Here is a 13,462-nt window from a genome sequence, read left to right on the forward strand (position 1 = left end):
AAGGCAGGCTCTCTCTTCTACATGGCAAACAGAGGCCACCCTGTCAACACTTAAGCTTTTGTCTGTTATCATTAACATCATCATTACTGTCGCTCTATGGGGGATAGAGACACTGTGTGTTTTGACAGTAGGCTAGTACCTACAATTTCGAGAGGAAATTACCCCAACCCCATGACGAGATGTTAGAAACCTTCTCATTTACAGCTTACAGGAAACAAAGAATCTCAGTAGAACAGTAATCACGCTCACAGGCTGTTCATGGGGGGAATGCTGATTGCATTTCAGGGGTTGAAATTAAGGGGGGCACGGCAGGTTGGCAGGAAAATATAGTGAAATAAAATCAATAATTTAATAAATTGAATAACTTAAGTAGCCAAAATAAACCAAGAATAAGCCAAACAATCCCAGTGGAATCATTTTCTTCCTTACAATGTTATATATGTATTATGTTTTCTGTACTACTTGAATGGGTTTAGGAATGCACCAACTTCATCTAGTTGTGAAACTGGTTGCACAGAAAAAATAATGTGGCACAACCTGTATCAAGGGGGCCTTGGCTGGAATCTACTGCTGTATGGGGGGCCTTGTCATGGTAAAGTTTGGGAACCACTGATCTAGATCAAGACCCTCATGTTAGCAAAAAAAAAAAAGAAAGAAATATGGTTTTCAAACATTAGTGCATCTCAGACATACATAGACAATAGTATTTAGTAGATTTTTTTTTTTTCAAAAAGTAAAATGATGTGTTCAAGATGTGTGGATTCATCCAGTCTTTAATTCCATCAAACAACAATGTTAACACTGGCCTGACAGCTTAGAAATGAATATGTACATACTCCCCAGCAGAGAAAATGATGTGAATCAAGTATATTCAGAATAAATTAACAACATTCTTTCAAACATTCAAAAAACATTTTTAAACAGAAACAAGTGAATATGACAAAGCTAACTTTGAATTCTTCAACATACTGTAGTAACGGTATTTGTGTTCATTTGGAATTCCAAGGAAATACAGGGTTTACACACAACTGTTTACACACAAAAAGTTATATGATTGATAATATTCTTAACACCTACCGTAACAGTCATATTTCACAACAAAAGACTAAGGCTCAGCATAAGAGTAGGTAGAACTCTACTAGTATTCCTCAAGCTGCCCTCAGAATCAACTGGTGCTTATGGAGGGTGCAATGTTCAAAAAAGACTGAAGGAAAAAGACCCATGGTCCAGGCACTTCAGTTGATTTAGTCAAACAAACTTTATTACCAACGCGTGTGACTAATTCTCAGTCTTGGCACTTAGTGCAAATCAATTCACACAATGATCTTGAATTAATTTTCAAACGTTTTAAGGTTTGGAAAATTGTGTGTCATTTTGATTTTTTGCATTTTGTTGTCTAATTTAGGGATTCTTAACCTTTTTTGACACCTTCTTGACCTTTTTTATAATGTTTTTAGGGTTTTTTAAAGGATTTTTTGCCTTTAATTTCAGACAGGATGGAGGAAAGACAGGAAATGAGCGGGGAGAGAGAGACAGGGAAGGATTGGCAAATGACCCGGGGTGGAATTGGACCCGGGTCGCCAGCGTAGTAACCCAGTGCCCTACCATGTCCGACCCATTAAATATTACCCTTATGAAAAGAAATGACAAAAATAAAATGGTGGCACAAAAACATTTACGGTGGGCCCTGCCGTGACCAACCGATGGGGCACTCACCTGCTTGCTCGCTCGCTTGCGGCTGACCCGGGTTCGATCCCTGGACCAGGTCCTTTACCGACCCCTCCCTCTCTCTCACAATTCGCTTCCTGTCCACCTCTCACACTGCCTTGTCAAAAAAGACCACAAAAAAAACCATTTACGTTGGGATTGCTGTGGTATTCCTGCAGTGAATACTGTACTATGCAGCATTTTGAACACAAACATATTGCAAACAGACTGCAGCTCCACGGCCGTCGCGGCAAAATAGTAAGTTTTCTGCGGTCCAAGTTTAGTGCGCAGCCCTATGGTTACGTTGGAGGTCTAACAACAGTTATATTACAACAGTTATGGAAAATGTGTGGAAGCCATTGAAAAAAAACACCTGTGGTTTCTAACAATGGCTAGAAGGGAGAAAAAACCCAGTAAGTTGGATTTTGTCCCGGAGCTCCATAGAGCCTTTGAACCTAGTGTCAGATAAGGCAGAGAGCCACAAAAGCCTTCAATTTTCAAAGCCATACTACAACTTCAAAGGCTCAAAGTCAAAATGCTTTTAAGCATTATGTAAAGTCAAAGCTGAACTATGTATAAGGCCAAAAGCTACATGTACTAATAGCCTTAAAAGCCATAAATGTTCGAAGCCTTACATGTTCAAAGCCTGACGTTTTCACACACTGAAAGAGTGAGAGAGCATTCTTTGCATCCCTGTACAGGTTGGTATGTTTTCTGCTATGTCTACATGTATTGTCTGTATGTTTCTGATTCAAGTCCAAGAACAAAGTTGAAGTGTGTGTGTGTGTGTGTGTGTGTGTGTGTGTGTGTGTGTGTGTGTGTGTGTGTGTGTGTGTGTGTGTGTGTGTGTGTGTGTGTGTGTGTGTGTGTGCGTGTCTGTGTGCGTGTCTGTGTTAGGGGTGTAAATCACAGCCTCCATGACGATGTGATTCGATATCGATATCGATATCTATTTCTCAAGGCAGCAATTTGATTATTACAAGTCGATTCGATTCGATTTTTTCCAATTACTTTGCCACTATTATCTATACTTGCACAATTAACAGCTTGTAGGGCATTGGGTAGGGGCCAGTGATTCGATTATTTTCACTACTTAAGAATGCCCCACGTTACGATATGATTTCATCGAATTGCATCGTATCGTGGGGCATTCTTAAAGGTACACTGTGCAGGAAATCGTCAAAAAAGGTACTGCAACTATGCTGCTCATTGAAACTGGGCCACCTATTGCCAAATTTGATCTTTACATTAAAGTTTACTGAGTAATAAACAAATATTTTCTAGTATGGTCCAAGTAGAGTCATTTTTGCAGCTAAAAATGGCTATTTTTGGAAATTCAAAATGGTGGACCATGGAGAAGATCCCCCTTTTCATGTATGAAAAGTGCAATTTTTCCAGTCATAATGAATTCTTAGAATCTGATGGTGGTGGTAAGTATTCATGAAAAAGGTAACATTTGTGAATGGGCAGCATGAATTCTGGAAATAAATAACTACAAATCTCACAGAGTGTCCCTTTAAGTATCGAAAATAATCAAATCGCTGGCCCCTGTCCTAGCTCCTGAACATAATAGAAGTGGAAGAGTAATTGGAAAGAATCGACTGGAATCGAATCGAATCGTATCGTGAGGAATCCCTGCTTTAATAAATTGATACCGTATCATATCTTCATGGAGTGATTTAAACCCCTACTAGTGTGCGCGCGTGCATGAATGTGTCCCTTTTATCTTTTTCACTGTCATAGTCTCCACTACGGTACCTCTGGGCAGTGGCATTGCCACCACTGCAGGGTTTTGGTAGATCAGGATGAATCCGTGAGCCCAAAGCTCTACAGGCGCCAGAAAATGTGTGGTTGTCCAGTTTGTGGGCTCACTGACTCTCTCTGTGCTTAGCAGTCCTTACACAGCAGTGAGATGGACACTGGGTGTCCATTTGAAGTGGTGCAGCAGAGCTCACACAGCAGCGAGAGAGGGCACCAAGCCTCTGTGGGCCTCCCTAAAACGTTGAGTCCAGTACAGTGGTCACATTGACCTTGTTTTTTGTAACTTGGTGTCCCTTTTGCAGTGGTGCAGCAGTGCTCACAGAGCAGGGAAAAGGGGCGGAGCTTCATCTGTGGGGCTCACAAAAACTTGGAGACCAGTGCAGTGTTTTGGTCCCAGAGCCGTCAGAGTGTTTGTGAGGTCACTGAGTGACCAATTGCAATGGCGCAGCAGCTCACACCGCTCCGAGCAGCACACATTTGCAGCTCACAGAGCAGGGTGAGGGCCTCCAGTCTCTGCAGTGGCGCAGCAGCAGTGTTCACACAGCAGGGAGAGGGCCTCCAGTCTCTGCAGCCGGTGGAGGGCAGCGAGCAGGTCTGGCACGGTGAGCGGCGTGCAGGAGGAGAGGTAGTGGAAGACCTGCTCGAACCCCTGCAGGCCCGCGGCCGTCTCAGTGGGCACGCCTAGACACAGCGCCACCTGCTGGCAGCCCTGCACGCCGGGGCAGACGGGGTCCAGCCTGCGCGCCAGGCTCCGCACCAGCACCACGGGAAGAGCCCTCAAAGGCACGCCTGGAGAGATAGAATAGAGTAGAGTAGAATAGAAAAGACCAGAATAGAATGGAATGGAAAAGATCGTAAAATAGAATATAGCAAAACAGAATGTAAAATTCATATTGTTTATTCTTGTAGTCTCTACACACATGAGCAATGACATTGAGATCAACCCCTTGTCCAGTACAGATGTACCGTATGTGAAGAATAGCCAACTTAAAGTGCTGCATTAAATACAAGACATACAAATGTATGAGGCAATAGAGAACAAAATCACAGCAATTCCTGGAAGTAATTTTTTTTTATCTGAGATATTGAATAATGATTTAGTTATCGCTCATGTGAACAGTGAGGTTCTAGAGAGGGATGTTATAATAACGAAGGCTTTCCATGCTCAGCTCCAGCATATGAAGAGTACTGATGCAAAACTCTTGATTTCAGAAGTCTTTGGAAAATGCATTTTAAATATATTATACATAAATTATGTATTGCATTTATTCAATTTAAATATTTACATGTATTATGAAGAGCAAGAGTTCAAGCCAAACCAACAATCGGGTTCAATTACTGTAGATAAATGCAGGACATCAGCAATGCACTTCATGTGTACTGTGTGAATCTGACAACCTCTTTGAAAGCCACTCAAACTAGAAATTTGTGTCAATTGGGTCTGACTCTGATCAATGCCACTCCACACAACCCAGAACATTGATTGCTATGCCAGCAGTGGAAGTCTTATTGATGCACTCACAAATAAGATCTCCCCCGCCTCCAAATCCTGATCTATCCTCCTAATCCCTGTGGAATTTGACACTTACGGTGTATTATGGACTGACACCGACACTAACATGCCATCCATAATTTTGATTACCCTCAAGTTATTCTTGTCATGTTTGAGAAATTGTGTGCAATAATTTCACAAAGCACTCAAGAGCCCATACAAAACCTTCCTCCCTGCACAGTGGAGATTGTTGGCGATGTGACTTACTCATGTTTTGGGCTTTTTCTTTGCAGCACTCACAATATTTTTGTCACCAACTGTTGTTTTTCCTCGACCAACCTCTTCAACATCTGTTGCTCTGTACACTAGTAGCAGTGTTGCCAGATGGAAAATGCTGAATTAATGTACCAAAACCTCAAAGTTATCGTTTTAGGGAGCTTTTTGGGAGGAAATCATTGCACAAGACCCAAATTGTTGTTTCAAGGAATCTCGATGAACTGAATGACAACTCTGATTGTACATCATGGTTTTTTGATCGTACAGAGGACAAAATGGACAAGATTATGGTACAAATACGATAATATTGTACATCTGGCAACACTGACCAGTAGTTTCTTTCTCTCCTGGGACATTCCAAATTATTTTACTTACTATGGTCAATGTTTGTGCAACATAACTGATTGATTTTATTTCTTTTATCAGCTTCAAAATGGAATGGCTTGCTGTTCCGAGACATTTGAGGGGACTGTGTGAGGCACAATATACACATTCCATTTACAAAGAGTATATAGCAACATTTTGTAAAAAATGTGTATGTGTGACATAATGTGTCACAAAAAGTGGCACATTTCTTCCTTTCCCCATGTAAGATTTATAAAACCTTTTTAAGTTCCATATAGTGTATTTCTCCCCTACAGGCAGGACTAAACGTGCTCTTTGTCACTCCGTCTGTTGCTGTGTTTCCTGCTTCACAGCAGGCATGGCCACATGGGGCTGCCATTTCACCCTGCACGCAATCACCGGCTCTTTCTTATATTTGGCTTTCACCCCTCTGAGTTTTTTTTTGTTTTTTTTTGCAGTTCCGACAGTGTGAATGAACAATCTGAAAATGCCACTGGTATGAGATCACTTTGCTACACTGTCTGCTGTCGGCAGAACTAGCACTGGTGGGCAGACAAAGGCTTCAGTAAGAGGGGGTTGCAGTTTGTCCCAGATCCAGTCAAAACTGTTGGTGGCTCTGGTGAGAGGTGATGATATTTAAAAAGAAACAACCTCCAAACAACATCATACTGTAACAAAAGGCTACCTTGCATGATGGTGCAGGTCCTTTGAAGTAAATTATGGACTGTAGATGCCTGTGAAAAGACAAAGACACAGCTGATTTTAGTGACGGCACATACCATGGATGGAATGTTTATTTCAGAGATTTTAGGGACTTTGCATGAATGAATGAAGTCATACCCATCTCCCATTTACTACACAGACGTATCGTGATGTTTTTGGAAGACAAATGCCTCTTTTCCATTGCCGGTTGTCTGGTAGTCCTACAGCTCGACACTGCACTACTCCACTCCACAGCACGACTCCACTTTTTGCTCTTTCATTGAGCTGTGTTGTGCCCAATCGATAAAGCAAAAAGTGGCGGCCGAGTCATGCTGTGAGTCATGAGCTGTAGGCCTACCAGAAAACCGGCAGTGGAAAAGAGTCCAAACTGCCTTTTGGAAAAATGTGTCGGGAGCATCAACCATAGATCTGTATCGAAGTCTTCTCTATAGAAATCTATGGCATCAACCTAACCCCCTTTTGTGAAGGCCTACAATGCAGAGGAACATAAGGCGCTAATGTGCTAAAGTGCTTTCAAATCTTGTATTGTGTCAACTGAATACATGCATGCTGGCACTAAATGTAACCAGGCATACACTCAACACACGTCACAAGCCTGGAGCATGTGACCGTTCAAGGAACTGTGTGAGAAACACTTGATGAACCAACAAATGGCTGGTGGTGTAATATTGCTGGACTCCATGTACAATGTAGGCCTACCATTATCATAGCCTTGTGAACCAGTCAATGGACCCAACTAGCAGCAGAAAATATTCTGTGGCCCAACTGGGCTGAAATGTTGTCGCAATTTTAAATCTTCCTCTACAACTCATGAGTGCGGCAATGACGTCTTTTTTTTAAAGTGGAAATGAAGCAGTGACCTAATATAGGGGTCTATAACACCAGTAAGATAAGCCAGCAAATATATTTTTTTTGAAGTCTGAAATTTAAGTCGTTAATAAAAAAAATAAAGCACAAACATTTAACGTTTCTGTTAACGTTTCCAGCCAACAGCGGGTGACGTCACGCGAATGGTAGTCTCCTATTCTAATGCTGTTATGATAGTAGTGAATTAAACATTTGGGACTTGCGTGGCTGATTATGAGCTTATTTGCTTAACCCAAATGAAGCAAGAATACGTGTTTGGGTGGGACAGAACAAATATGAGGCATGAAGGCAGACAAGACATCCCATCACATGAACCACAGGTAAACAAGCAGCTTTTTTTTTGCTAAGGTGACAAGTCGCTAACACATTTTGGTATGAGCCAACATGATCACTATTCATAATCGTGCGATGTCGTGCAATGTTGCAGTTCCCTACCTTCATCTTCCGATGATTTCGCCAACATTTTCCAAGCACCTGAATTAGGCTACTTTGACATCTCGGTGCCCACGTTTATCGGTGTTATCCAGTCAACAATAATCCAAGGCAACAACGCTATTACAGCCAGTTTGAGGATGCATCCGCGACTTCAATAACATAATAGTTTACTACAATAGATGCAGCTACTTTAAGCATGCCATAACTTAATGCAGGCCATGATAGTTTAACGTGTCATTTCCCGTGGCATCAACTTCAAATCCCCAAAGCTCCTCCAACTCCGAGAGCGAGACGAGAGAGGGGATGGGATAGCCACACACACAGGCTGCGTCCCTTCCCTTCACAAAGCTTTCCAAACTTCCGCCAATTTTGCAAGTTATTTTCTATTACTGAATTGAACCACATAGCCAACTTAAAGACATGGGCTTTCAGATTAGCGTCCAACAATGCAGGAAAAAGACGTTATTGGTGACGGTCTGTCACTCACTACAAACCTATGAGATCGAGCAGCCCCAGTCCTGACTCCTGTCCTATGGTGGATGCAATGGGTGGATGGCTGCAGCTATCCCACCATGCTCGTAGCAAAGGCTTTTTGACACAAAGTGATAATGACACTTGGCATTTCTCTTTCATCTGATAGTAGGTATATAACATAGAAAACCCAGGGACAATGTAAAATTAACCCCTCGTCCTTCTTCAATTTTACTGCCACGATTAGAGTCAGTTAGCGCTGTAGTTAGCACACGCTAACGTTAAGTGAATGGAAGGCTACATTAGCCACCAAGTTCTACCATTCGCGTTACGTAGGCAGCGAACATGGCTGCGCCCTTGTGGCGAAACTCGGTAATAACATGTCATTTTTCAGCAAAACTACTTAAAAGTGCAGTTCAACGAACATCCATTCGTTTATGAAAATAAATAAGCAGCCAAAAAATGAATAGTTGTCAGTGCTTCATTTCCACTTTAAGTGTTACTCCAGCAGGTTGTCAGTACATCCTCTTCTGGTGTATATTTTGCACCTTCATTAGAAAACACGTTTTTTTTTCAGAAAATACTTTAAAAATAGGCCTATCTTGTTATTTTCTTTTTTTGAGTCTGCGTAGCGAGACGTTGGGGTGGGCCTACCGCACAGGCTTGGCACCAGCCAATTATGTGCAGTTTAAATGGTTTGAATCCCAACCGTTGGTTCTAACATCAACTTTCAGCTTAGTTATAGCGCCAGGCTCAGCCCAGTCTACACATTTCTAGGGGTGTGCAAATCGCCATGACAACGCATCACAATACTTACTGTATTTTCATGATATATTGCACACTGTAATGACAAGGTATCGCAATACTTATTTTCACGATATACTGCATTGATTCATGATAATGTATTATTTAATAACAATAAAACTGAATTTGCCACTGGTTCATTGTGTTCACTAGAGAGTAGGTAATGTGTCTGTTGTAATAGAAGCTCTCTCCCAGATGCTAAAATACAGTATGTCACATAAGTGAGTACCCTCCTCACTTTTTGCAGATTTGTAAGTATATCTTTTCATAGGACAACATTAAAGAAATTTCACTTCAACACAATGATTAGTGACCTGTTATATATGTTGTTAACAGCCTGTTAACAACATATATAACCGCTTAAATGTGTTGTTCATTCACAAAAAATCAAAATACACCCATTAACATTTTACAACATGTAACAAAAGTGAGTACACTCCAGGCTATAATCCTGTAGAGAGTGTCTGAGAAGGGGCCGTATTGGCCCAAAACGTCTCGAAATGAAAAGGAATTACTGTAAAATGGTGTGCGTTTCAACCTTTCTTTACATTGAACTTTTACATTTTGAGTCTGCACCTGGCTAAAATAGATGGGTGTGAGATTTAAATGAAGTCCTATGGAAAGTATCATGATCACAGACCTGTATTAACCTAGACTGGCAATGGGCGGTTCTAGCAAGTGGCAGCTTTTCGGATTGACTGGGCGCAGAGATCTTTGCTTTTTTCGCGCCCTGTGGGCTCCTCCCACAGACGTAGCCCCGCCTAGTGGAGACTATCGCAGCTGTGAGCCATAGGAATGCATACGATTTCAAACGGTGATTACAACGTTATCAAAGTGGGTTTCAATCATTTTTTGTAAGATTTTGACAAGTCGTAACGTCTAAATTCTCACTCCAATAATGAAATAAACCTCACTACCTCCAAACGTTTTATTAGAGAGCCTGAAGCTGAGCGGTCTTGCCAGATAGGGCGGTTTCCCGCCCAATCGGGGCCGTTGAGGAAGGCGGTCTGTGGGTAAAAATGGACGAAAATAATCAGTGTTATCTGGCAACCCCGAAGCCGACTGTTTTCGTTGCCGCTTATGCAGGTTTGTGGATATTTGTGACACTGAATCGGCCATGCTTACGTGTGTAAAGCTTATTTTATGTACTTAACTCAGATGTAATGACAACTGTGTATATTGGTATGTATATTTCTTAACCCTTTCATGCAGACACCATGAAAAAAATGTGCAAGATTTTTTATATATTGATTTTCTCACTCATAATGGAGCTAATATGAAGAATCTTTTGGAATTTTTCAAAAATCTCTTTTGATGTGGAAGTTATTTTACTGTCCACATATGTGGACACTGCGCATCAAAGGAGTGAAAAGTTATATAGGCCTATACTGTATTTCAAGTTCAAATTAAGCTGTTTTATTCATTTTTATGGTGTTTTATGCTATATAACAACACAATATAACACTTTAACACCATATATCACTGTAATTAACCAACAACAAAAACATATATATAAAAATAGCATTGTTTATATAGGCGGTCATAGAAAAATATGTGGGAAATTTCTTATTGCATGCAAGAAGACAGCCAATGCTGGTGAACAAAAAGCTCAGTTTGATTCAGCATGTACTCTAGCTCAATCTTACATCATTTTATGTTGTCCCTGTATAAAAGGTATGTGAAATTTGCCTCCAGACACATGCGTTCTGTAGTCATTCATCAGCATTTTCAAGTATTTTCTGTAAAAAAATAGTGTTTAAATAGACCCCTATTATAAATGTAAGTTTATTTACTTACTTTCCATGTTACCTTGTGTCATATTACAACATTATATGATACCTATGCATTATACATTACACTATTTAAGGAACAACAAGATGAAACAAAGAGGAAAAAAAACCTGTCAATTTAGCAATATTTACATACACAGCTATGGCAAGATTTGTGGGGAAACCTTGTTGCATGTGGAAAAAACCTTAAATTCTGATGAAGACACATCTGTATTTGATTCAGCATGGATTCTAGCTCAATCCTACATCATTTATGTTGTCCCTATATGAAAGGTAATATGAAATTTGCCTCCAGACCCATGCGTTCTGTAGTCATTCATCAGCATTTTCAAGTATTTTCTGTAAAAAAATAGTGTTAAATAGACCCCCTATTATAAATGTAAGTTAATTTACTTACTTTCCATGTTACCTTGTGTCATATTACAACATTATATGACACTTACACATTATATATTACAGTATTTAACGAACAAAGATGAAAAAAGAGAAAAAAACTGTCAATTTAGCAATATTTACATACACAGCTATGGCAAGATTTGTGGGGAAACCTTGTTGCATGTGGAAAAAAACTTCAATTCTGATGAAGACAGATCTGTATTTGATTCAGCATGTATTCTAGCTCATTCCTACATCATTTGTGTCATTTTGTGGTGAAAGAAACCCGAAATATGCCTTTAGACACGTGCGTGAAACACTAATTTTAGGTAGTTTTTCTTGAATTTATTAAATTAAAAGTGTTAAAATGTGTTAAATATGTTAAAAATAATTTATTTTCACACTATAATCATTATAAATGCTCATAACATTAAGTATTTGCCCAAAATGAGCAGAATATTCTCACGGTAATCATAAATAATATGTTTATCATTAGACTCCCTTGATGCGCAACGTCCACATACGTGGACAGTAGCTTTATATTGTATAAAAACCTACCTTTATTGTAAATTTGGATTTTAACAACATAGACTTCTCAAGTGAACTGTACTAAACATCATAATATTTTTTAAAACCTGAAATTGCCCTTTGGTGTGGTTGATTTTCAGATATAAACATGCTTGTTATGGTCATAATTCACATCGGTGGATTTCTTAGATTGATGATGTCATCAAACACTTAATATTTAGTGCAAAAAGTTATAACTGCTGTTAAAGTATTGTAATGAACCTCATGGTACTTCCCATATACAATTTGGAAAAAAATAACCACTATTTACCTATCTAAAGTGGGGTTAGAATTACTGTCCACGTATGTGGACACCGTGCATGAAAGGGTTAAATAAGCCGTACGTTTTCAGTGAAGCTACCGGTAAGCACCCCAAGGATGCTGAAGGTAACCTAGCAACAACACGGCACAGCACATTGCAGCTGTGAAAATAACGAGCCACTTGAGAGCGAGACTTTTCTAGAACATTAATTTATACTAGAGCTATTGTTCTAAAGACGTTACACATGGCCTGGTCCAACTTAACTAGTGAACCAGTGTTGCAAAAAAAATATTTTTTTAAAAACCCATCGGTGCATGACGTCATTACGTAATTACGGGAGTCTCCACTAAGATGGCGGACTACGATTCTGAGGCTCTGAGAAATCCGAAAATTTCGAGGGGCATTGCCAGTCTAGGTTAATACAGGTCTGTGATCATGATCTGCTTAAAGGGACACTCCACCCATTTTCATTAGGCTTTCCATTGCTAGACACCCAGTCATACTTTTGAATGGTCATGCAACACTCTCTCAATTCCCCCTGAGACAGGAGAAATTCGTAATCACCTCTTAACACTTCCTCCAACAATGATGTAAAAATCGTCATTTTGCATCATTGTAGGAGGAAGTGAAAGAGAGGTGGATTTCTGTTGAGACTACAAGCATTTTTCCCCACCCTTTCAACCCCGCCCATAGGGGGTTGGACCTAATGCGCTAACAGACCTATCACAGATCAGTGTCCCAGTGCTTTTGAAATCACTGGCATTGAGGCTCCAGTAAGCAGTGTTGCCAGATTGGGCTGTTTCCCGCCCAATTGGGCTGCTTGGGATGACCGTCTGCGGGTAAAAATGGCATTTTGCAGGAAAACTCGCCCAATCTTTCCCACGGACATCAATAGAATTGGGTGGGATTTAGTGATTCCAGGCAGATTTTGAGCATTTTTGGGGCTGGAAATCATCAGCCTCATCTGGCAACACTGCCAGTAAGTCACTGGCATAGCTGGAAAGGAGAAGCTGGAGCACACTGCAGCTTACTTTTCAAGACTTTATTTTGTGCACACACCCGACCAACGTTTCGGTGTTGCTACACCTTCTTCAGAGTTTGCTTTAGATGGTGTTTGCTTTAGATGGTGTTGAGCATGTGTGGTGGTAAACAAGTGAGTTTTACAAAAAAAGTGCATCATCTGACTAGTCAAGCATGGTAGTGAGACATGGTTCGTGGGGCATCTCAGAATGAATTGGAAGAACAGGAATGGCACAACTGACCGATACACAAATCATATGGTTGGAATCGCAATGACAACCAGAGTATGATGGCTATGTAGGATTGCCTGTGTATAGGATAGTGATGCTGTAAAACATTGTTTTCTTAGCACTTCTCACAAGCGACAACACATCCTGCTTCGTGGCCTGTAGGATCAAGTGGCGCGGACTCTGTGGCAACCCCATGTGAGTAGCTACGTGTACCTGATGTGACCGGCAGCAGATATTCCGAGGGCATACCGATTAGGTTTGAGCACTTGTAAAAGCTTACACGTCCATGTAACGAGATGACTGGATAAATGACTGCACAGCTCAGCAAGCAATTTGC

General features: G+C 40.6%; 1 protein-coding gene across 1 annotated transcript in view; it reads right to left on the bottom strand.

The window, feature by feature from the left end:
* Positions 1-3,910: 3,910 nt before the first annotated feature.
* The window catches only part of eda2r (ectodysplasin A2 receptor), a 20,207-nt gene continuing 10,655 nt past the window's right edge, over positions 3,911-13,462 (bottom strand). The window contains exons 6-7 of the mRNA XM_063202153.1: positions 6,267-6,315; positions 3,911-4,257 (exon numbers count right to left, since the gene is read on the bottom strand). Coding sequence (XP_063058223.1) covers positions 3,953-4,257; positions 6,267-6,315 — 354 coding nt within the window. The 3' untranslated portion in view covers positions 3,911-3,952. The remainder of the gene's footprint in view (positions 4,258-6,266; positions 6,316-13,462) is intronic.

The sequence above is a fragment of the Engraulis encrasicolus genome, chromosome 7 (assembly GCF_034702125.1).
Source record: "Engraulis encrasicolus isolate BLACKSEA-1 chromosome 7, IST_EnEncr_1.0, whole genome shotgun sequence".
Taxonomy (NCBI): Eukaryota; Metazoa; Chordata; class Actinopteri; order Clupeiformes; family Engraulidae; genus Engraulis; species Engraulis encrasicolus.